General features: G+C 43.1%; 1 protein-coding gene across 2 annotated transcripts in view; it reads right to left on the bottom strand.

The window, feature by feature from the left end:
• The window catches only part of STX8 (syntaxin 8), a 326,746-nt gene that overhangs the window by 96,797 nt on the left and 207,411 nt on the right, over nucleotides 1-22,538 (bottom strand). Inside the window, exons 8-9 of one of the 2 annotated variants that reach the window (XM_054535431.2) lie at nucleotides 16,844-16,935; nucleotides 7,526-7,600 (exon numbers count right to left, since the gene is read on the bottom strand). The exons of the other annotated variant lie outside the window; for it this stretch is intronic. Of the exons in view, the coding sequence (XP_054391406.1) occupies nucleotides 7,541-7,600; nucleotides 16,844-16,935 (152 nt within the window). The 3' untranslated portion in view covers nucleotides 7,526-7,540. Of the gene's footprint in view, nucleotides 1-7,525; nucleotides 7,601-16,843; nucleotides 16,936-22,538 lie in introns of those variants that run through there. 2 annotated transcript variants of the gene reach the window in all.

A 22,538-nucleotide genomic window follows, 5' to 3' on the forward strand; every position in this document is an offset into this window, starting at 1 on the left:
GCCAAACTGATCATTGTAACTGTTTTCTCTCTTAAAATAAACCCCATGCTTTTAGCCATATTCCTGCTTCTTAAAGCCTCTCATGTGAAAGATGCCAAAATAATCCTGGACCTTAAAGAGGTCTTGATTTATCATTTCACAGCTGGTTCCCATGCACCTCCCTTTCCACTTTTTCAGAGCCTCACTATATAAATCCTGCCATCAGATCAGGGAGGCAGGCATGGTGGTGATGGATGTCAAACCTGCGATGGGGAAAGTGAAGAGCAGTTCCCTACTGGGAACACATAAGCCAGCAGACTTCTCACAGACTGCTCCCGTTACCAACTCAGCCAACCCCACCCCCTCCTCCTGCTCCCTTGGCCCTCCCCATCTGCCGGATAGGGCCTCCCTTCTGCTGCAAAGCTTCCACTCCTGTAGTGTCCTGGTTTGCGTTCTTTGATGAGAAATATTAATTCCAGATTAATACTGATGTTAAAAAATAAATGCCCGACCTAATTAAAAATTCAAGTTAATTTTCACCCAGGTTCCCTTAACTTTTAAAAAATGTTCTTTTTGTAAAAAAGAGTAAATAGGTTACATGAGGAGCCCCAAGTACCAGGAATTGATTAGTGGCACAATAAAATAAGTTACAAAATATAACAACAACCACTTAAAGCAAAGTTAATCTAGTTTGCTCATCAGCCCAGGACTTTTGCTGCATAAGTACAGGATGCTTCCTTGCATGTATTTGCAAATTTCACCTTTTAGGCTAAGGAGACGTTTTTCATTTGATTTGGGAAGGAGGAAGGGGTCAAGACCGCGGAGGCTCCAGGTAAAATGCTGTAGGTGGGCAGTCTGCCTTTGATACTAAACTTTTTTTTTTTTTTTTTTTTTTTGAGACCGAGTCTCGCTCTGTTGCCCAGGCTGTCATGCAATGTCATGATCTTGGCTCACTGCAACTTCTGCTTCCCGGGTTCAAGCAATTCTCCTGCCTCAGCCTCCCGAGTAGTTGGGACTACAGGCGTCCACCACCACGCCCAGCTAATTTTTGTATTTTTAGTAGAGACGGGGTTTCACCATGTTGGTCAGGCTGGTCTCAAACTCCTGACCTCAGGTGATCCGCCCACCTCAGCCTCCCAAAGTGCTGGGATTACAGGCGTGAGCCACCAAACCTCTTTCTTTCTTTGCTCTTCTCCCATCACCCAGCCCTCCTCTGTTCAGTGCCCAGGCACACTGAGACCCCTCACTGCTGTCTCTGGCCTGCCAAGATGCACAGTGCCACCTCACGTAGGCCTGCTTTCCTGCCCCACCCACACCCCCAACTCAGGTCATAACATCACTTTCCCATCAAAGCTCCAGTTTCCCTACTATGGATGATTTCCTAGTGATATTTTTAAAAATCAAACTAAGTGACTCTAAAAGGTGAATAACAAACTCATTGACTTCCCACTATCTCACACACAACACACCCAGCCTTTGCATCTGGTTTAGTGACTTGTTGGCTTAAATCCTTGGCAGTAACTCGGCAGCCAGGGAGCCAAGTCCAATTTGCAGTTATGTTTTAACCTGGTCAGTGTTTTAAAAATTGGCAAAGTTTACACAAAATCATCTCTCTCTCTCTCAGGAGGCAGGTGATCTGGCATCCTGGGGCCACAGTTTCACAGGGCAGCAGACGACGGGCTGAAGAGCAAGCTCTCTGTGGGCTCTAGTTCACAGGGGCACCTGCCACTCCTGACTGTCATATACTTGGTTTGCAGCTCTCATTTTTTTTTTTTTCTTTTTTTTTGAGATGGAGTTTTGCTCTCATCACCCAGGCTGGAGTGCCATGGTGCAATCTCGGCTCACTGAAACCTATGCTCCTGGGTTCAAGCGATTCTTCTGCCTCAGCCTTCTGAGTAGCTGGGATTACAAGCATGCACCACCGTGCCCGGCTAATTTTTGTATTTTTAGTAGAGATGTGGTTTCACCACATTGGCCAGGCTGGTCTCGAACTCCTGACCCCAGGTAATCCACCTGCCCTGGCCTCCCAAGTGCTTGGATTACAAGCGTGAGCCACCACGCCTGGCCACATCTCTCATTTTATTTACCCGGTTGCCATTTGAATTTGTGACTTCTGGCTTAAATGACTCTCTAAACGAGAGCACAATTAAATAATTTCACAGAAGTAGGGACAAAGATACATTTTTTAAAATTTTTATTTTTAGTTGACCAAGAATGTATATATTTATGGGGTACAAAGTAATGTTTCAATATCTACACACATTGTGGAATGATTATATCAAGTTAGTTAACATATCCCTTATCTCACATACTTTTTTTTTTTTTGTAGTGAGAACGTTTAAAATTTGTTCTTTTAGCTACTTTGAAATACAGTTGAGTATCCCTTATCCAAAATGCTTGAGACCAGAAATGTTTTGAACTTTGAATCTTGGAATATTTGCATTATACCTCCTGATTATGCGTTCCTTTTTTTTTTTGAGATGGAGTTTCGCTCTTGTTGCCCAGACTGGAGTACAGTGGCACGGTCTCAGCTCACTGCTACCTCTGCCTCCTGGGTTCAAGTGATTATCCTGCCTCAGCCTCCTGAGTAGCTGGAATTACAGGCATACACCATCACGCCCGGCTCGTTTTTGTATTTTTAGTAGAGATGGGGTTTCACCATGTTGGCCAGGCTGGTCTCGGACCCCTGACCTCAAGTGATCTACCTGCCTCGGCCTCCCAAAGTGCTGGGATTACAGGCGTGAGCCACCACGCCCGGCCGGCCCCTGACTATTAAGACCAGGAAGAGTAATCATGGTACAGGAAAGCAGATCCTATACAGTAACACAGAGGGCATTCTCAACAGGAGGTTTCTCTTCTTTGCCTTTCAGTATCACTCTTGGCTCCTTTTCTTCCTCTCTCAACTTTTATATTTCCTCTCTTTCATCTCTGTCTATCCCTCCCCATTTCTCTTTCCTTGACTAAACCAAACATTACCACGGGAGCACACATCTTACAGCACTCTGCCTGTCCATCCCACTTAACCTCAATCCTCAGCACTCTGGTGTGTCATGGAAAATTAAGAACGTTTGAGAAGTACCACGGAAAGAAAAAGTTTAGCAAGCAATGACCACAAACCACTAACCCTGGTCACATCTGGTCACTGTTCTTGACAAAACTCAAAAACTTTAGCCAACACTCAATGGGGGGCCCCCTCTAGCTTATGCATGCAGGTCTGAGGGTTGAGTTCACATGCACCCAAATAAAGTATTTTAGGAAAAAGAAAACAAACTCACAAGCCAGGAGGCCAGGAAGCAAAGAGACTCCCTAGAGCTTCTAACTTGCTGACTGGCCACAGTGACACCATAGGGATGGCTACATTGAATCTGGTCCGATGTTCTTGCCAGTTTTATGGTCGTGTCAGTTTTATGACAGTGACATGAAGAAATACACTCAAAGAAATGCCTCTCCTTGCTGGGCACGGTGGCTCCCACCTGTAATCCTAGCACTCTGGGAGGCTGAGGTGGGCAGATCACCTGAGGTCGGGAGTTCGAGACCAACCTGATCAACATGGAGAAACCCCGTCTCTACTAAAAATATACAATTAGCCAGGTGTGGTAGTGGGTGCCTGTAATCCCAGTTACTTGGGAGGCTGAGGCAGGAGAATCGCTTGAACCCAGGAGGCAGAGGTTGCAGTGAGCTGAGATCGTGCCATTGTGCTCCACAGCCTGGGCAACAAGAGAGAAATTCCATCTCAAAAAAAAAAAGAAAAAAAAAGAAATGCCTCTCCTTTTCAGCACCTTCAGAAGTTAGATGTATCCCCAACATCTCCTAGTTCACTTTAATAACCCATCGCCACACTACATAAAACTGTTTTGAATCTTTTACATCAGGAAGCCCTCAGCCTTCCCAAATTGCCTGGGCTGCTCAATACCATAAAGCTCCTAGAGAAATGACTCTTTATGAAAAGTAGTACTTGTTTCTAATGGAGCAGCTATATATGGAAGCTTTTTTCCTTTTTAAAAATAAATTGTAAAATACATAACAAAAATGACCATTTTAACAAAAGTATAAATTCATTGGCAAAATACACTCCCAATGTTGTGCAACTATCACTACTACTTATTCCAGAACTTTCTTTTTCTTTTTTTTGAGACAGGGTCTCACTCTGTTCCCCAGACTGGAGTGCAGTGGCACGACGTCAGCTCATTGCAAAACTCTACCTCCCAGGTTCAAGTGATTCTCCTGCCTCAGCCTCCCAAGTAGCTGGGATTACAGGCACCTGCCACCATGCCCAGCTAATTTTTGTATTTTTAGTAGAGACTGGGTTTTGCTATGTTGGCCAGGCTGATTCTAGAACATTTTATTAGCCCAAAAGGAAACCTCATACCTATTAAGCAGTCTCTCTCCATTTCTCCCAACTCCCCAACCCCTGGCAATCACTAATCAGCTTTCTGTCTCTATAGATTTGCCTACTCTGGACATTTATATAAATTAAACCATATAATATATAGCTTTTTGTTTTTGGCTTCTTTCACTTGGCATAATGTTTCAAGGTTCATTTATATTTTAGCATGTATTACTACTTCATTCCTTTTTTATGGTTGAGTAATATTCCATTGTATGGTGTGTGTGAAGGTTTTTGTGAAATAAATAATGGTGGCTGGATAGTGTGTAACTGCAAGCTACTAAACTGAAGGAATTTATCCTGTGTGACAGGTGCTATTTCTTTAACATATGAACATTGTAGAATACGGGAACCTGCCAGGTGCGGTGGCTCACGCCTGTAATCCCAGCACTTTGGGAAGCCGAGTTGGGCAGATCACAAGGTCAGGAGATCGAGACCATCCTGACGTTGAAACCCCATCTCTACTAAAAATACAAAAAATTAGCCAGGCGGACGCCTGTAATCCCAGCTACTCGGGAGGCTGAAGCAGGAGAATGGCATGAATCTGGGAGGCGGAGCTTGCAGTGAGCTGAGATCGCGCCACTGCACCCCAGCCTGGGCAACAGAGCGAGACTCTGTCTCAAAAAAAAAAAAAAAAAAAAAAAGAATATGGGAACCAACGTATAGCCTATCCAAACCATTCATAATCTAATAAACTTTCTATCCCTATTCAAATTTCATCTTTCCAGACTGAGAAGTCCTTTAAAAAAATTTGAAGGCTCAGAAAATCCTCATCCACATTATTTCAGTTGCCTTTCAGATGAATCCAATTCAAAGGCAGTCATTTGTGCTAGTTGCTGGGAATCAGAATTGCAAGACACAGTCCCTGCACTCAGGAAGCTCAAGGTCTAGTGAGAAGATAAACATCCGAACAATTTCACCACACTGTGATAACTTTCAGGATGTAAATCTAAACTGTAAGGACTCAAGTTCACAAAGTTTGCCAGCTGAGGGAGCTTACGCAAGCTTAATATGTGGGTCAGAAATGCTTTGGTTTGGCTTCCTACCTTCCTAATGGACAAGGTCTTCAGAGAAAAGCTTATACATTAACCATCCCTTATGCATGGAGGACGCGTTCCAAGACCCCAATGGATGCCTGAAACCAGAGATAGGACTGACCCTACAAATACTATCTTTTTTCCTATACATACATACCTATGATAAAGTTAACTTTTTGAGATGGAGTTTTGCTCTTGTTGCCCAGGCTGGAGTGTAATGGCGCGATCTCGGCTCACTGCAACCTCCGCCTCCCGAGTTCAAGTGATTCTCCTGCCTCAGCCTCCTGAGTAGCTGGGATTATAGGCGTCCACTTCCATGCCCAGCTAATTTTTATATTTTTAGTAGGGACAGGGTTTCATCGTGTTGGCCAGGCCGGTCTCAAACTCCTGACCTTGGGTGATCTGCCTACCTCGGCCTGCTAAAGTGCTTAGACTACAGACATAAGGTAAGCCACTGCAACCGGCTGATAAATTTTTCTTTTTTTTTTTTGAGACAGAGTTTTGCTCTTGTTGTCCAGGCTAGAGTGTAGTGGCGCGATCTCGCCTCACTGTAACCTCCGCCTCCTGGGTTCAAGTGATTCTCCTGCCTCAGTCTCCTGAGTAGCTGGAATTACAAGTGCCCACCCCTACGCCTGGCTAATTTTTTGTATTTTTAGTAGAGATGGAGTTTTACCATGTTGGCCAGGCTAGTCTCGAACTCCTGACTTAAGGTGATCCACCCGCCTTGGCCTCCCAAAGTGCTGGGATTACAGGCGTAAACCACCACGCCGGGCTGATAAAGTTAATTTCTAAGTTAGTCACAGTAAGAGATTAACAACCATAACTAATAATAAAATAGAACAATTGTAACAATATACTGTAATAAAAGTTATGTGAATGTTGTCTCTCTCTCTCTCTCAACAGATCTGACTGTACTGTACTCCTCCTCCTCCTTGTGATAATGTGAGAGGATGAAATAAACGCCTACAGGATGAGAGGAAGTGATCCTCCTGCCTCAGCCTCTCTGGTAGCTGGAACTACTGGCATGCACCACCACACCGGGCTAGTTTTTAAATTTTTCTTTTGTAGAGACGGGGTCTGACTATGTTGATCAGACTGGCCTCAAACTCCTGGCCTGAAGCAATCCTCACACTTTGGCTTCCCAAAGTGCTGGGATTACAGGCGTGATTGCCCCAAATGTGAGCAGTGTGACACTGCGTTAGGCTACTATTGACCTCCTGGCGATATGTCAGAAGCAAGATCATCTGGTTCGAGTGATCCTGAATCACTGAGCCCTGATGATGGCCATAGCTGGATGTGAGGAGCAGATGGTGGTAATGACTAATGATCGGGCCGCGTATACAGCGTGGATACGCTGGACAAGGGGATGATTCATATCCAGGGTGGGATGGGGTGGGATGGAGTGGGATGGCGTGAGATTTCATCACACTTCTCAGAACAGCATGCAATTTAAAACTTATGAATTGTTTACTTCTGGAATTTTCCATTTAATATTTTAGGACTGACTGTGGTTGACCACAGGTAACTGAAACTGTGGAAAGCAAGACCAAGGGGGAACTACTGTAATGAGAGCAGTTGGTGTTGCTTTCCTGAGTAGCTGGGCTCTTCTGATTGACCCTAGAAGTCAGCATCTATCATATTTGCCCAATGTAACATCTTGCTCACATTAAAGTGTTTTTTTTTTCTTTTCTTTTTTTGAGACAGAGTCTCTGTTGCCCAGGCTGGAGTGCAGTGGCACGATCTCGGCTCACTGCAACCTCCGCCTCCCAGGTTCAAGTGATTCTCCTGCCTCATCCTCCTGAGTACCTGGGATTACAGGTGCCCGCCACCATGCCTGGCTAATTTTTGTATTTTTAGTAGAGACAGGGCTTCACCATGTTGGCCAGGCTGGTCTTGAACGCCCGGCCTAGTGTGATCCACCCGCCTTGGCCTCCCAAAGTGCTGGGATTATAGGCATGAGCCACCACGCCCAGCCTAAAATGTTTTTATCTTTTAAAATCTTCCTATCTTTCAAGACGAGATATACAAGTGCTGATTAGTAGCAGACCTAGAAAGAAATTTCATTAGGCATTCCTTCACTCCTTAGACATATTAAAAATATTAACATGGGAAGTAAGGCACTAACCCATGGGCAGCTTCATCGTCTATACTTTCCACCTTTTTTTCTCTCCAACTCTTTATGTTGAAAGATTTCAACCTGACAGAAAAGCCAAAAAGATAGTATAATGAACATCTATATAGACCAACGTTAAACGGTGAATAATGAATGTCTTTAATGTGGTTATATGTAATAATGTCACAATAATGTAGTGATTTCCTTGTCTTTTTTTTTTTTTTTTTTTTTTTGAGACGGAGTCTTGCACTGTCACCCAGGCTGGAGTGCAATGGCGCGATCTCGGCTCACTGCAATCTCTGCCTCCCAGGTTCAAGTGATTCTCCTGCCTCAGCCTCCCGAGTAGCTGGGATTACAGGCATGCACCACCACACCTGGCTAATTTTTTGTATTTTTAGTAGAGACACGGTTTCACTATGTTGGCCAGACTGGTCTCGAACTCCTGACCTCGTGATCTGCCCGCCTCGGCCTCCCAAAGTGCTGGGATTACAGGCATGAGCCACGGCGCCCGGCCTACTCATTTCTAAAAACTTAAACATGCATCTCTTAAGAACAAGAATATTCTCCAACAGAATCATATCATTGTTAATCTGAAGAATTTTAACACTGATACATTATCTAATGCACAGTCCATATTCAAATGTCCCTCATTTACTCAATAATGTCCTTCTAGCTGGGTATGTTTTTAAAATCTGGAATCCAATCAAAATCAGAAACTGTATTTACTTGTCATATTTCTTTAGTTTCCTTTAATCTACAATTCTTCTATCCTTTTTCTATCCTTCATGACACTGATATTTTCCTTGTCTCACAGAACACCCATCAATCTGAACTACTCTTATAGTATCTGTTGATGTCATTCAAGTTAACATTTTTGGCATAAATACAGTAGGTGATGTTGTGCTAATTACACCGCATCAAATTTGGAGCAGTGTACCGTGTCCTGTAATCCTAGCACTTTGGGAGGCCGACTTGGGAGGATCACTTGAGCCCAGGATTTCAAGACCAGCCTGGGCAACATAGTGAGACCCCCATCTCTACAAAAAATACAAAAAATTAGCTGGGTATGGTGGTGTGTGCCTGTAGTCCCAGCTACTTGGGAGGCTGAGGCAGGAGGATTGTTTGAGCCTGGAAGATGGAGGCTTCGGTGAGCTATGATTGTGCCACTGCACTCCAGCCTGGGTGACAGAGCAAGATCCTGTCTTAAAAAAAAAAAAAAGAAAAACAAAAAAAAACTTGGGGCCTCATAATCCAGGTTGTCATACTCCTGGTGATGCTAAATTTGATCACTTTTTTCAAGTATCTTTCCTCCTTGATAATTAATAAATAATCTGTGTGGTGATACTTTCAGACTGTGGTTATCCTGCTTCCCGCATCTTTTCACCCAATAGTTTTGGCATTGATGGTCAATCCTGAAACAATATACTGGTGGTTGCAAAAGCTGTTTTTCTAATTTTATCATTTTTTAAATATATCTTAGCTGTGAGAAAGAACCTCCCCCCATCCTTACTCCCACTTGTTTTTAAGTATCACTGTGGATACGCAAACTCATGGACTCATGGATGCATTTTTCAAGTTCAGTATATATAATCCGTTATAATTGTTATTCTTTTTATTGCTCCAATTGCCTCCATTTTTTTTTTCAGACCCCTTTTTCAGGATCTTACTCTGTTGCCCAGGCAACAGTGCAGTGGTGTGGTCAAAGCTCACTGCAGCTTTTAACTCCTGGGGTCAAGTGATCCTCCTGCCTCAGCCTCCCTGGTAGCTGGGACTACTGGTATGCATCACAACACCGGGCTAGTTTTTAAATTTTTCTTTTGTAGAGACGGGGTCTGACTATGTTGACCAGACTGGCTTCAAACTCCTGGCCTGAAGCAATCCTCACACTTTCGCTTCCCAAAGTGCTGGGATTACAGGCGTGATTGCCCCAAATGTGACCTGTGGGAGTCCCTATAAGTCAGCTCCTGTGTTCTTTTACATAGCCCCATCATTGTTTGTGCACTTCCTTGATCTCAGACCCAAGATGTTCTAGGCTTGCCTTTTATCTTCCTGTCCCAGATTTAGACTCAGTTGTTCCTACAAAGAGTCTGAGTTTCTTTTGGGGGTGAATAGTATTTAGAAACCAAGAACTGGGTGTAAACTGTGCTCACTACTACAGGAGTATCACTGCTTCTACATGCTTTCAGTGGTTAAAGTAGGCGATGTATTTATTTACTTAAACTAGGAGCCCACAATGATACCTCCAATTCAAACCAAACACCATAAAGATCATTATTACTTTTCTCATTCACATTCACTATTTATCTATCTCCCTAGTTCCCAATAACATCAATATATTTACTCACTTACTCTCCCCAACTAATACACAAAGCAGATCCAGAATTACTCTAATATCACTGTAAACAATAAATCTACTTAGTAGAATTCAAGATTTCTGCAATTCAGTGTCCTTAAAAATATCCAACTAAGGGTGCGTAAAGTATATTTAAGTCACTTAAATTCTTCTTTACTGAATACATTCTCTGTATTTTAAATTAACAGATTTTTCTTTCCTATTTGTAAGTTTATTCCTCAAGATATAACAGAACCTACAAATGTAAAGAGCTTCAAATTTTTAAAAATTATTTTATCAAAATGATTAATGTATAAGCTAAAAAGTCAAGTAATTCTAAAAAAAGGTTATAATAAAAACCAGTGATTTCTACCTGCTCCTTCTGACTCTCCTCCTCATCAAAAGCATTCACTTTTCACTTATTTTGGCTGTTTCTTCTGTTACTTATCTCCACACTTTTAAACTATATGCCCATACCGTAATCTTTAAATTCCATCAATTTTAAATATTACATAGTCACCTTCTCTTTCATTATAGGAGGATTTAGCTCTCTTGTACTCCACCTCTTCAATCTCCCATCTACCCTATAGTTGAATCATATATTTTGATTAAATCAAACATCTAACAATTATGTTATTATGGCTATGTATGTATTTACTCTTAACATACTATAATCATGCTTCCATTTCTGTATTACTTTTTGTTTTCCTGGAATTAATAATTGCCTCACTTTTTTTTTTTTTTTTGAGATGGAGTCTCACTCTGTCGCCCAGGCTGGAGTGCGGTGGTGAGATCTCAGCTCACTGCAACCTCCACCTTCTGGGTTCAAGCGATTCTCCTGCCTCGGCTTCCTGAGTGGTTGGGATTACAGGCCCGTGCCGACACACGCCTGGCTAATTTTTGTATTTTTAGTAGAGATGGGGTTTCACCATGTTGGTCAGGCTGGTCTCGATCTCCTGATCTTGTGATCTGCCCACCTCGGCCTCCTAAAGTGCTGGGATTACAGGCAGGAGCCACAGCGCCCGGCCTGTATTTACTCTTAACATACTATAATCATGCTTCCATTTCTGCATTACTTTTTGTTTTCCTGGAATTAATAATTGCCTCTCTTTTTCAACTGCTTGAAATCCCTCCTACTAAATCTCATAACCTTCAGCAATCAGTGTAATTCTTCACGCAGGAGAACATATCATCTATTTTCCCTCTTAGCTCTAGCTCTCTATTCTAGAACAGCTGTTCTCTTGGTCTGTTGTGCAGCCTCCCACTGCTGTCATCCTGGGAGTTGTCTTTACTTCTCTCCCTTGTTTCTGCCTTCCCAGATCTTCTTTCTAGGGTTAATATTTGTCAGTAGCTTCCCGCAATACTACCACCTCTCTTTTTGCTGAGATATTGGATGCCATTCTAAGTTCAGATCCTTTGAAAGTAATCTGTTGTCCCCTACCTCCTACCCCTCGGGAGGCAGAAACTTCTCTTTATCTGGGTGCTCTGAAATTTCATTATGTTGTGCTTTGACATGGGTCTTTTTTTGTTTATTTCATTTGTGAAGCTGGATATTGATAATGGACTCTTTCAATAAATATGGTTACTCCTGTCTGTCAGTTCTTGGGAAATTTCTGGCATTATTTCCTTTGATAATTTCTTGACTGTTGTTTTCTCATTGTGGCATTCCTACTCTTTCAATCTTGGATGGATCCTCTAATTTTGATATCTTCTTGTGTCTTTTGGTTCTACTTTGTGGACAATTTCTTCAACTTTTCTTTTTTTTTTTGAGACATGGTCTCACCCTGTCACCCAGGCTGGAATGCAGTGGCACAACCACAGCTCACTGCAGCCTTGACCTCCTGGGCTCAAGCAGTCTCCTCTCGCCTCGGTCTCCTGAATAGCTGGGACTACGGGCATGCACCACCACACCTGGCAAATTTTTTTTTTTTTTTTTTTTTTGAGATGGAGTCTCATTCTGTTGCCCAGGCTGGAGTGCAATGGCGCAATCTCGGCTCACTGCAACCTCCGCCTCCTGAGTTCAGGCGATTCTTCTGCCTCAGCCTCTCGCCTCCCGAGTAGCTGGGATTACAGGCACGCTCCACCACTCCCGGCTAATTTTTGTATTTTTAGTAGAGATGGCATTTCACCATGTTCATCAGGCTGGTCTCGAACTTCTGACCTCATGATCTGCCTGCCTCAGCCTCCCAAAGTGCTAGGATTACAGGCATGAGCCACTGCACCCGGCCACCTAGCTAATTTTTAAAAACTTTTGTAGAGACAAGGTCTCGCTATGTTAACTAGGCTGGTCTTGAACTCCTGGGGTCCAGCAATCCGCTCACTTCAGCCCTCCAAAGTGCTGGGATTACAGGCATAAGCCACCAAGCCCAGCCCATCTCTTCAACTTTGAAACTGCCAGGAGTGACCACTGATCCTTCCCATTCATTGCTTTTTTTCACAGACCACCTCTCAGTTCCTTCTTTTAGAGAGAGAAAGAAAGGAAGTAGCGGAGGGATGTAAGCCAACTTAACTAGAAGACATTAAGTTCAGTTGTTCTACATTTGTTCACATCTAAAATTACTTAATATGTAGGTGGTAGGTCCATTTGTCAAGCAGTAGAAATAGTATCGTTCCTTCCAGTAGCTCAGTGTGACAATACTGTTTCTTCTATTAAAACAATGTCTGCATTTTGGGGTTTGCAGAAATTCACTGTTTGGCATGACTTTAAGAATGGCTCTAACCAAATGGTCCATGAGAATACATAAAAACCTTTTTCAGTTCAACAGGTCCACGAAGAACCCAATAATTCTGAAAGAAACATCAAAGGCTGGAAAAACATGTCAGATGATTGTCAGTAGAATATATGTAGCACATCTCAGTGGTGCCTGTGTAAGCTGCCTATATGCCAGGTATTACCTGGTGTCTGCCAGCTCCACACCTGCCCTTCTCTGCTCAGTCATGCTGGGGCTTGGAGTCTGTGAACTACCCTTCCCAGGCTCCCCTGCCAGCTGGCTTCCTGTTATGTTCTGCCAAAATAAGACACTGTCAGGAGTTCAGCAAGCAAGAAGAGGGGTGAAGCTGTTCTTCTTCCTTTCTCTTTCCCCATCTGCTTCTGGCAGCATCTCTGCAAGTGTCTGTATTCTAACAGTGTTCCCCATGGCAGTGGCAGGCAGCCTCTCTTTGGCAGTCCCAGAATGAGCAAGGCAGGCCTGCTTCTGCTGCAGCCCAGGGACCAGGTCCTAGGCATCTCTAGCACCGGCTGAGCGGCAATCCCAGGAGTACTGTCGTGTGCAGCAGCACGTTTGCACCTTTGTTCTCCTAGGCTTAAGGGTGGCAGCTGCTTCACACAAGGACTAATTTCTGGATTACTGCACCTTCCCCTTCTCATTCTCTCCATCCTTTTAACAGCTTTTTTTTTTTCTTTTTTTTTTTTTTGAGGCAGAGTCTTGCTCTGTCACCCCGGCTGAAGTGAAGTGGCACGATCTCAACTCACTGCAACCTCCGCCTCCCAGGTTCAAGCAATTCTCCTGCCTCATCCTCCTGAGTAGCTGGGATTACAGGCATGTACCACCACGCCCGGCTAATTTTTGTATTTTTAGTAGAGACGGGGTTTCACCATGTTGGCCAGGCTGGCGGTCTCAAACTCCTGATCTCAGGTGATCTGCCTGCCTTGGCCTCCCCAAATGTTGGGATTACAGGCATGAGCCACTGTGCCCAGCCCTTCTAACAGTATTCTAACAAGTTGTTTGCATTGTCTCCTCTGAGTGAAATACCTAGTATGGTTACTCTTTTTCCTGATTGGCTCCCAACTGACAGAACCTCTCTGAGGGATTTAAAAAATAAGAAGAAAAAAAGACTGGCCAGGCACGGTGGCTCACGCCTGTAACCCCAGCACTTTGGGAGGCCAAGGCAAGGTGGATCACCTGAGCTCAGGAGTTTGAGACCAGCCTAGCCTGTGGTTTTGTAGAAAACTCCATCTCTACAAAAAATACAAAAAGTAGCCGAGTATGGTGGTGCGCACCTGTAGTCCCAGCTACTTAGGGGGCTGAAGCCGGAGGATCTCTTGTGCCCAGGAGGTTGAAGCCGCAGGGAGCCGTGATCACGTCATTTCATTCCAGCCTGGACAAAAGAGTGAGACTCTGTCTCAAAAAAATAAAATAAAATAAAATATAAAAAATTTAAAAAAATTTTTTAAATACTCCAAAAGTCTTCATTTTCAGAAAGAGTGAAGGGTGCAATGCCTCGTCTATGGTTATGATTGCAAAAGTACAAACTGATTTCAATTGTTTTATTGATAAAGTCATACATCTCTAGAAGATGACAGTTTCTCTAATGTGAAGTCCCAAATTCAAGAGGATTTCCATTCGTTTCCAGAATAAGTAGCTAAGTGCACAACAGCCCTCTCTGTAAAGTTTGACTGCTACAAAAATAAGAAAACTGGTTTGCATGCTGCTAAGATGACCAAACACAAAAACACCTTTTAATAAGGAGCTGAAACCGAGTTGGGAGAAGGCTGCTTCAGTCTTCAATTTTTAGGTGCAGTGGGCTCACACCTGTAAATCCCAGCACTTTGGGAGGCTGAGGAAGGTAGGTCGCTTGAAACCAGGAGTTCATGACAAGCCTAGGTAAGAAAGCGAGACCTCATTTCTACCAAAAAAACAAACAAACGAAAAAATTAGCTGGGTATGGTGGTGCACACCTGTAGTTTCAGCTACAGGGGACGAACTCCAGGGCTCAAGTGATCCTCGTGATAGCTTAGCAGAGAGGTAAAACCATGCCACTGCACTCCAGCCTGGGCAACTGAGCAAGACCCTGTCTCTAAAAAGAAGGAAAAAAAAAAGGTCTTCAATTTTGCAAAAGGGCAGCCATGCTACACCACTCAGTTGTTAATTCACGGTCTTCAACCCACTTTAAAAGGCATAATGGAAATGACAAGAAAACAGATACAAAAGGTATTTTTAAGAGGATGCGGCAGACTGTATCATAAAGTTATTATACAATAACAGTTTTAAAATGCACTTCTTGGGACTATTCCTGTGCTCTGTTATCTTCTAAACACACTTCCAGATGGCCCCATGTTCGGTGACACATTGAGGAGAGAAAGCGGCTGGTTAGGCCACACAAAAGAAACCGGAGGATGGCAGGGTGCTAGGAATGCTGGCTGAAGGGTGGGGTGCAGCTTGGGCATGAGGCTTTTAAAAGGCATATTCTTGACCAAGATGATGAATAGAAAGGACAGTAGTTAAGGGAGGAAGACTGGAACTGAGAGAAAACAGGAAAGGAGAGAGTGGGGGGAAAAGATTACAAAGAGAGAGGTGAGGATGAGTACAGGGAACTCCAGGAGCACCCAATACCCCAGGGCAGGAGATGTGATTTAAGGACGGGAACATTATGGCTGTATTTGATTGGCTTACATGTAATAGTCCCCAGCCCCTTGGGGGTCACCAGTGCTACAGGGAAACCTGGGTGGGATTATAGCCAGCATCTTCTCAGTGGAACTAAGGCTTTTTTCTTTTCTTTTTTTTTTTTTTGAGACAAAGTTTTGCTCTTGTTGCCCAGGCTGGAGTGCAATGGCGCGATCTCGGCTCACTGCAACCCCTGTCTCCCGGGTTCAAGAGATTCTTCTGCCTCAGCCTCCCAAATCGCTGGGATTACAGGTGCCTGCCACCATGCCCGGATAATTTTTGTAATTTTAGTAGAGATGGGGTTTCACCATGTTGGCCACACTGGTATTGAACTCCTGACCTCAGGTGGAACTAAGGCTCTTGAGCCTGACTTTGGGCGTCAATATGCAGGAAAAGAGGTATTACTCTCTGTGGAAGTTATCCCCTTCAAGATAAACACACTGGCCCTGGGAAGAAAGGTTGACTAGAGAGCCTGAAATCCCCAAAGAGAAGTCCCCTGAAGGGCTCCTCTGACCTCCCATCACCTGCAAAATTAAGAGTTTTCCCGCTATTCCACAATGCTGAGACTTTTTTTTTTTTTTTTTTTTTTTGAGATGGAGTCTCGATCTGTCGCCCAGGCTGGAGTGCAGTGGCGCCATCCCGGCTCACTGCAAGCTCTGCCTCCCGGGTTCACGCCATTCTCCTGCCTCAGCCTCCCAAATAGCTGGGACTACAAGTGCCGACCACCATGCCCGGCTAATATTTTTGTATTTTTAGTAGAGACAGGGTTTCACCGTGTTAGCCAGAATGGTCTCGATCTCCTGACCTCGTGATCCACCCGCCTTGGCCTCCCAAAGTGCTGGGACTACAGGTGTGAGCCACTGCGCCCGGGCTGTGATAGGAGTTTTAATTTTCTCTGGTTAATGAAATTTCAGGGAAGCAATCAAAGGCAATTTTATTTCTCTTTGGTGGGTCCTGTTTCCAGGTAGATAAGGGAGCTTCAGAGAAGAGCCTCCTTCTGTGCTTTGGGAGGGACAGAGGATTGAGGGACAGCAGTGGGGAGAAGGTCAAAGAGCCCCTGAGGTGTCTTTAGTTCCGCATGTCAAAGGGCCATTTTTTGAGATATTTGTTTCCTGAGCCTGACATATGGAACAGGATAGCACAATATTTTGAAGATGCCAAGGAATTTTGAAATTACACTATTTTAACCTTGCCATAATTTAATGGAAAGGGGGAACACCAAGTATTTCTTCATTTTTTTAAATTAAAAACTTTCTATTGTGGCAAAATACATATAATGTAAAATTAACCGTCTTTTTTTTTTTTTTTTTTTTTTTGAGTCAGAGTCTCACTCTTGTAGCCCAGGCTGGAGTGCAGTGGTGCCATTGCAGCTCACTGCAACCTCCGCCTCCCGGGTTCAAGCGATTCTCCTGCCTCAGCCTCCCGAGTAGCTGGGATTACAGTTGTGCACCACCACGCCCAGCTCATTTTTGTTATTTTTAGTAGAGACGAGGTTTCACCATGTTGGCCAGGCTAGTCTCGAACTCTTGACCTCAGGTGATCTGCCTGCCTCGGCCTCCCAAAGTGCTGGGATTACAGTGTTGAGCTACCATCTCTACTATATTTACTCACTTTCAAAAGAACCCTTTTCTGTTTTCCTTCCAGATAAGAAGTTATACCAGCCAAAATATCAACAAAATGGTGAAAAATCTTAGATTCCATGTCTGCAAGAAAAAAAAATTTATTATTGTAAAAAATAATAATAAATAAGACTGTAGAAATCCAAAAGTCATTTTGAAAGCAACAACCGTTTTAAGGGCCAAAAGAGAAATACGGGCTGTTTTGAGCGCGAATCAAAGTGTCGAAGAACATTTGGAGGCTGCTCGGTAGACATGCACTCTTTCAAGGACAACTGAGATGCATGCCTGACTGAGTCACGGCTGAGCACCCAGCACTCAGCAGTCAGCTCCAGAGCTGCAGAAAGTGAGACCCGCGGTGCCGGCTACGGGTCCCCGACAGCTGATACCCAACTTCAATACAAAGATCAATTTGCTGCTAATCCAGAGAAATTGACCTTCGTGTTCAGACTCATGGGCAGAAAAAGTCAACAGTGATTTAAAAATGAACCCCAAATCAATTATTCTAAGGAATTTAACGCTGGTTCAATGACTGAAAATTGTCATTGCCTGGCTCTGAAATACAAAGGAAAGGTGAGCCAAAAAATAAATACCGAGTCATTGGTAAGGTTCTGTTGGAGTCAATTAATGGATCCCTAGAACTGATTAAAGAAAAAAAATTATTAATGCAACATCTGGAGTTTAGTTATTTAAAAGCTAATACCAGGGCTTATGCCACTGAATTTCCAAGGGACTTGGCAAAGGAGAATTATCTATTTATGTTCTAAATACCACAGATTCCCTTAAATTACCCAACCCCTCTTGCTTCATTCAAACATGTGCAGCTTCAAGTAGGCGTCTGCTGCATTAGATTAAATAAGTCACAAGGGCAGTCTCTGGACTGCAGGCGTTGCTTTGCAGTTGAACTGCTCTCTTCACATGGGTATCACCATAATGTATGCTCCAGGGTGAAGAGCAGCAGGAGTAGGGATTTACTCACGGACAGAACAATCAATGTGGCCAGCAGAGATGCTTTGTACAGAGTTACTAATTAGTGCAGCCAGGTATTAATTATTATAATTTCTAAAAATATTACAATTCCATCTTTCATTTTGTTTAGTTCTATTCAACTTTTAACAGTGATTGTTTCTTGTAAGCAACATTAGATGTCACAGCTAACATGAAAGCAAAACTGTGTCTCATTCTCTGAGCATGCACCAGTAACTGGCAGGAGCTGGGTGCCTCTTAAACAGAGTGGCAAGCACTAGAAAGTCGGGAAGGTAATCTGATATTTGAATTTCCATTTAGACAATATCCAAAGAAGATAATCCATGTGTGATTAACTGTGACTTTAATAACCCTACAAACCACGCATGCCTCCATTTGATTCATTTTATAGTTACAATTTTAAAGAAAGGAAAGGCATAAAATCTGTACCCAAAACATCAATTTTAGGGAACTTATTCAAAAAATTTAAAGTGTCTACCAGCTCACTTTTAAACATGTAACTAGGCTGGACGCAGTGGCTCATGCCTGTAATCCCAGCACCTTGGGAGGCCGAAGTGGCCAGATCACTTGAGGTCAGGAGTTCGAGATCAGCCTGGCCACCATGGCGAAACCCCGTCTCTACTAAAAATACAAAAATTAGCTGGGGTGTTGGCCCATGCCTGTAATCCCAGTTTCTCAGGAGGCTGAAGCATGAGAATTGCTTGAACCAGGGAGGCGGAGGTTGCAGTGAGATCGCACCACTGCACTCGGGTCTGCATAACAGCATGAGACTCTGTCTCAACAAACAAACAAACATGTAACTAAAAACAGCCCTAGAGCTATAACACCAACTTGGGAGAAAAACATAAGGAATCTCTATCTACCAATTACTTCTGAACACAGAACCCAGAAGTAGAGATTCTCTGTAATTCTGTTCCTTTATTTTCCTGCTCTAATACATACTAAAACCTGCCAAATCTTCTCCTTATCTTCCATTAAAAATTCTCTCTTTCTGGCTGGGCGCGGTGGTTCACACCTGTAATCCCAGTACTTTGGGAGGCTGAGGCGGGCGTATCACGAGGTCAGGAGTTTGAGACCAGCCTGGCTAACATGGTGAAACCCCGTCTCTACTAAACAAAATACAAAAAAATTAGCCGGGCGTGGTGGCAGGCACCTGTAGTCCCAGCTACTTGGGAGGTTGAGGCAGGAGAATGGCGTGAACTCGGGAGGCGGAGCTTGCAGTGAGCTGAGATCGCGCCACTGCACTCCAGCCTGGAGCCTGGGCAATAGAGCGAGACTCTGTCTCAAAAAAAAAATAAATAAATAAATAAATAAATAAATAAATAAATAAATCCTCTCTTTCTTGTTTTGTTCCAATGAGAAAAACTATATACGTTTGAAAAAAAAATTCAAATAATACAAAACACACTGAAGGTAAAAGTCTCTATTCAGGTATGATTTAACTCTGCATGTATTTAACTTGGTGCGGCTACCCTGTATAATAGGAGAGGATCAGCAAAGGTCTTGCCTATTCCCCTAGCTTATAACTGATTTAGTGTGTGTGCACATGTGTATACAATGTGGTGGTTAATTCTCTTCAAAGGAGTATGGAAAGAGGATGACAGAGTTGGATGGAACCTCAAAGACCATCCAGTGGCAAAATACATGTAATGTAAAATTAACCATCTGAGGCCAGGGATCATTGATTTTACATATGAAAAGACATAAAGTGATTCTGCCTCTTCTCTCTCCAAACAGGCTTAGCCAGCTTTGGTAAATTCAGTCCCAACTAGAATCCAATTCTTCATTTCATTTCAATTTACGGATATAAAAGAAAAATCTATATATAAATAGCGAGCACTTGAGTGTAATGAAAACTGACGAGTTAGGCTGGGTTCACAAAATATATTCAGCAGGTATTGGGATTCTATTTCTCCCATAAGTAGGTAGACAAATAGTGTTGGGAAAGCATACTTTGAGTATGCAAAACTAAGTCTGTCCCAGGACAACTGACTGTACTTCTAAACCCAGCCCTCATTTGCTGGTCCCAGCAGGTGGGTGAAAACAGATGAATTAATTGGTGAGCAAACACTACCAGAAAACACGCACAAACACATACACGTACATCAGTCATATCATCAATCAAGGGCCACATGGTGTAATTATTACTCAATAAGAACAGAAACCACTCTTAGAAATCATACCTTATCTTTCCAAACCACACCAAGCAAAAACAATAATCAAAAAAAGATTCTACTCTGTGATCATTTCTGACCCCTTGATGATTGCAAAAATCACTGCCTTCTAACAGATTACAAAGAGCGCGGAGGTCTCTGAGGTGGTCACGGTGATAGCTCTGAGGCTGTCAGCCCCTATCAATCACCTTCTATTATAAATAAAGGTTTTCCAATTTTGCACTTCTCTCAAAGGCTTCAATTTGCCTGGATTAAGCTGAAGCATCAACATTTGAACTTACTGCTCCTATTCCCACTCCCCAAATAAATGCTGTTAGCAGAAAAACAGGCTTTTCCACAGTAGGAACTCAAAATCAAAGCAGACAACAGTGATGTGGTCACATATAAACGATATTCTGACCACAAACATTTAACACGCGCATTATCCAAACCCCATGAACAATCGCAGGGTACAGGATGGAGTGAATGTTTCAGGGTGCCAAGAGAAAGAAAGGTCAGCGAGTCATACATTTTAGCTCCTGAAATGAATATCCAGCAATGCCAATATATTCATCAAAGTGCCACAGTATTCTCCTAGATTACAGAAGCAGGTCTCCTAAGAGCTTTATACTATACCATTTCACTACTTAGTATATATTATGTTCATGATGGAGAAGTCATTTATCGAAAATACTGCAGGTATGTCTGGGGAGGAGAACAGTTTAAACTGATTGAAGAAGACATGTTTTTTTAAAAAAAAATAAGAACAATTTAAGAAGAGGGACCCACCTTATTTATCTTTGTAATAATGATAGCTAGGTAGATATTTGCTATATTATTATTATTGTTGTTTATATATTTTTTTGAGACAGAGTTTTGCTCTTGTTGCCCAGGCTGGAGGGCAGTGACGTGATCTCGGCTCACTGCAACCTCTGCCTCCCGAGTTCAAGCGATTCTCCTGCCTCAGACTCCTGAGTAGCTGGGATTACAGGTGCCCACCACCACACCCAGCTAATTTTTTTGTATTTTTAGTAGAGACAGGGTTTCACCATGGTGGCCAGGCTGGTCTCAAACTCTTGACCTCAGGTGATCCACCCGTCTCGGCCTCCCAAAGAGTTGAGATTACAGGCATGAGCTACCGCACCTGGCTGATATTTGATATATTATTATACTGTAACCCTGTGGGGGGTTGCAGTTTATATAAATATGGTCAAAGTTACAGTCTTATACATTTTTCTGTACTAATAAGTAGATTTCATTATTATTTTAAATGACTACCTAATTGGGACAAAGAACCAGAAATAGGATGAGGAGAAGAGAAAGTAATGAAGAGAAAAGAGAGTTCAGAGTTAGAACAAACAGGCCTGGCGTCTGCCTAGATAGACATGAGAAAGAGAGATCCCAAAGTAGTATATTGTGACATGTTTTATTTGGCCCACATGGTATTTTTTTTTTAATGTGAATTTATTGTCAACATTAAAATATTGGGACATTTCACTTAGAGATCCAGATTTCAGGCTTCTCTTAAAACAAATAAACAGATGATGTAGAAATTCTCAGCTTGCATTCCCACTTACTAAAAATCTGCAGTTGACAGCTCTAGTTTGCCACTGGAGATAATCACAGCTGCCCACTTAATGCATGAAGGCTTCCCTGTCTGGCCCTTGAAGGCATTTGAAGAGATGAAGGAAGTTTGGGGCCTGAAAAAACAGGAAGCATGGAAGAGGAAGCTTATTTTGGGATAAAGAACACGTAGACATGGAAAGGGTGTTACAGGCAATCAAGAGAAACTAACTAGCTGGTAGCTAATGAAGACACAGACCTGGGATTCAAGTGAAGTCTGGGTCTGAGATGTGGAACTGTGAGTTATCCATGAAGTTAAACAAAAAAAGCAGATGAAGTGGTTTAAAGAAAAGGTATCAAGGAAAAGAGAGCAGAGGACTGAGCCTTAAGTACTGTCCTCAAAAGACAGGGGGGCCAGGTGCGGTGGCTCACGCCTGTAATCCCAGCACTTTGGGAGGCCGAGGTGGGTGGAACATGAGGTTAGGAGTTCGAGACCAGCTTGACCAACAGGGTGAAACCCTGTCTCTACTAAAAATACAAAAAATTAGCCAGGCACGATGGTGTGCGCCTGTAATCCCAGCTACTCTGCAGGCTGAGGCAGGAGAATCATTTGAACCCAGGAGATGGAGGTTGCAGTGAGCTGAGATCACGCCATTGATCTCCAGCCTGGGCAAGAGAGCAAGACTCTGTCTCGGGGGAAAAAAAAAAAGAGAGAGAGAGAGGAAGAGGGAAAAAATGAGAGGCCATGGAGAACAAAACGAGCACCATAGGTTCCATGATCTAGTCCCAGCCTGTCTAGCTTCATTTGCCACACCTCTCAGCAAGCAGCCTTGATCCCAGCCAGACAGGTTATGTCTTAGAGAAACCTGGTGTTGTCAATGCCTTCTTCAAATCTATTTCCCATTGCCTGGAATGCTATTTTCTCCTCTCTGCCTGTGTTACGTTTTTGTTTGTTTGTTTTTTGAAACAGAGTCTCACTTTATTCCC

Source organism: Pongo abelii, chromosome 19 (assembly GCF_028885655.2).
Source record: "Pongo abelii isolate AG06213 chromosome 19, NHGRI_mPonAbe1-v2.0_pri, whole genome shotgun sequence".
NCBI lineage: Eukaryota > Metazoa > Chordata > Mammalia > Primates > Hominidae > Pongo > Pongo abelii.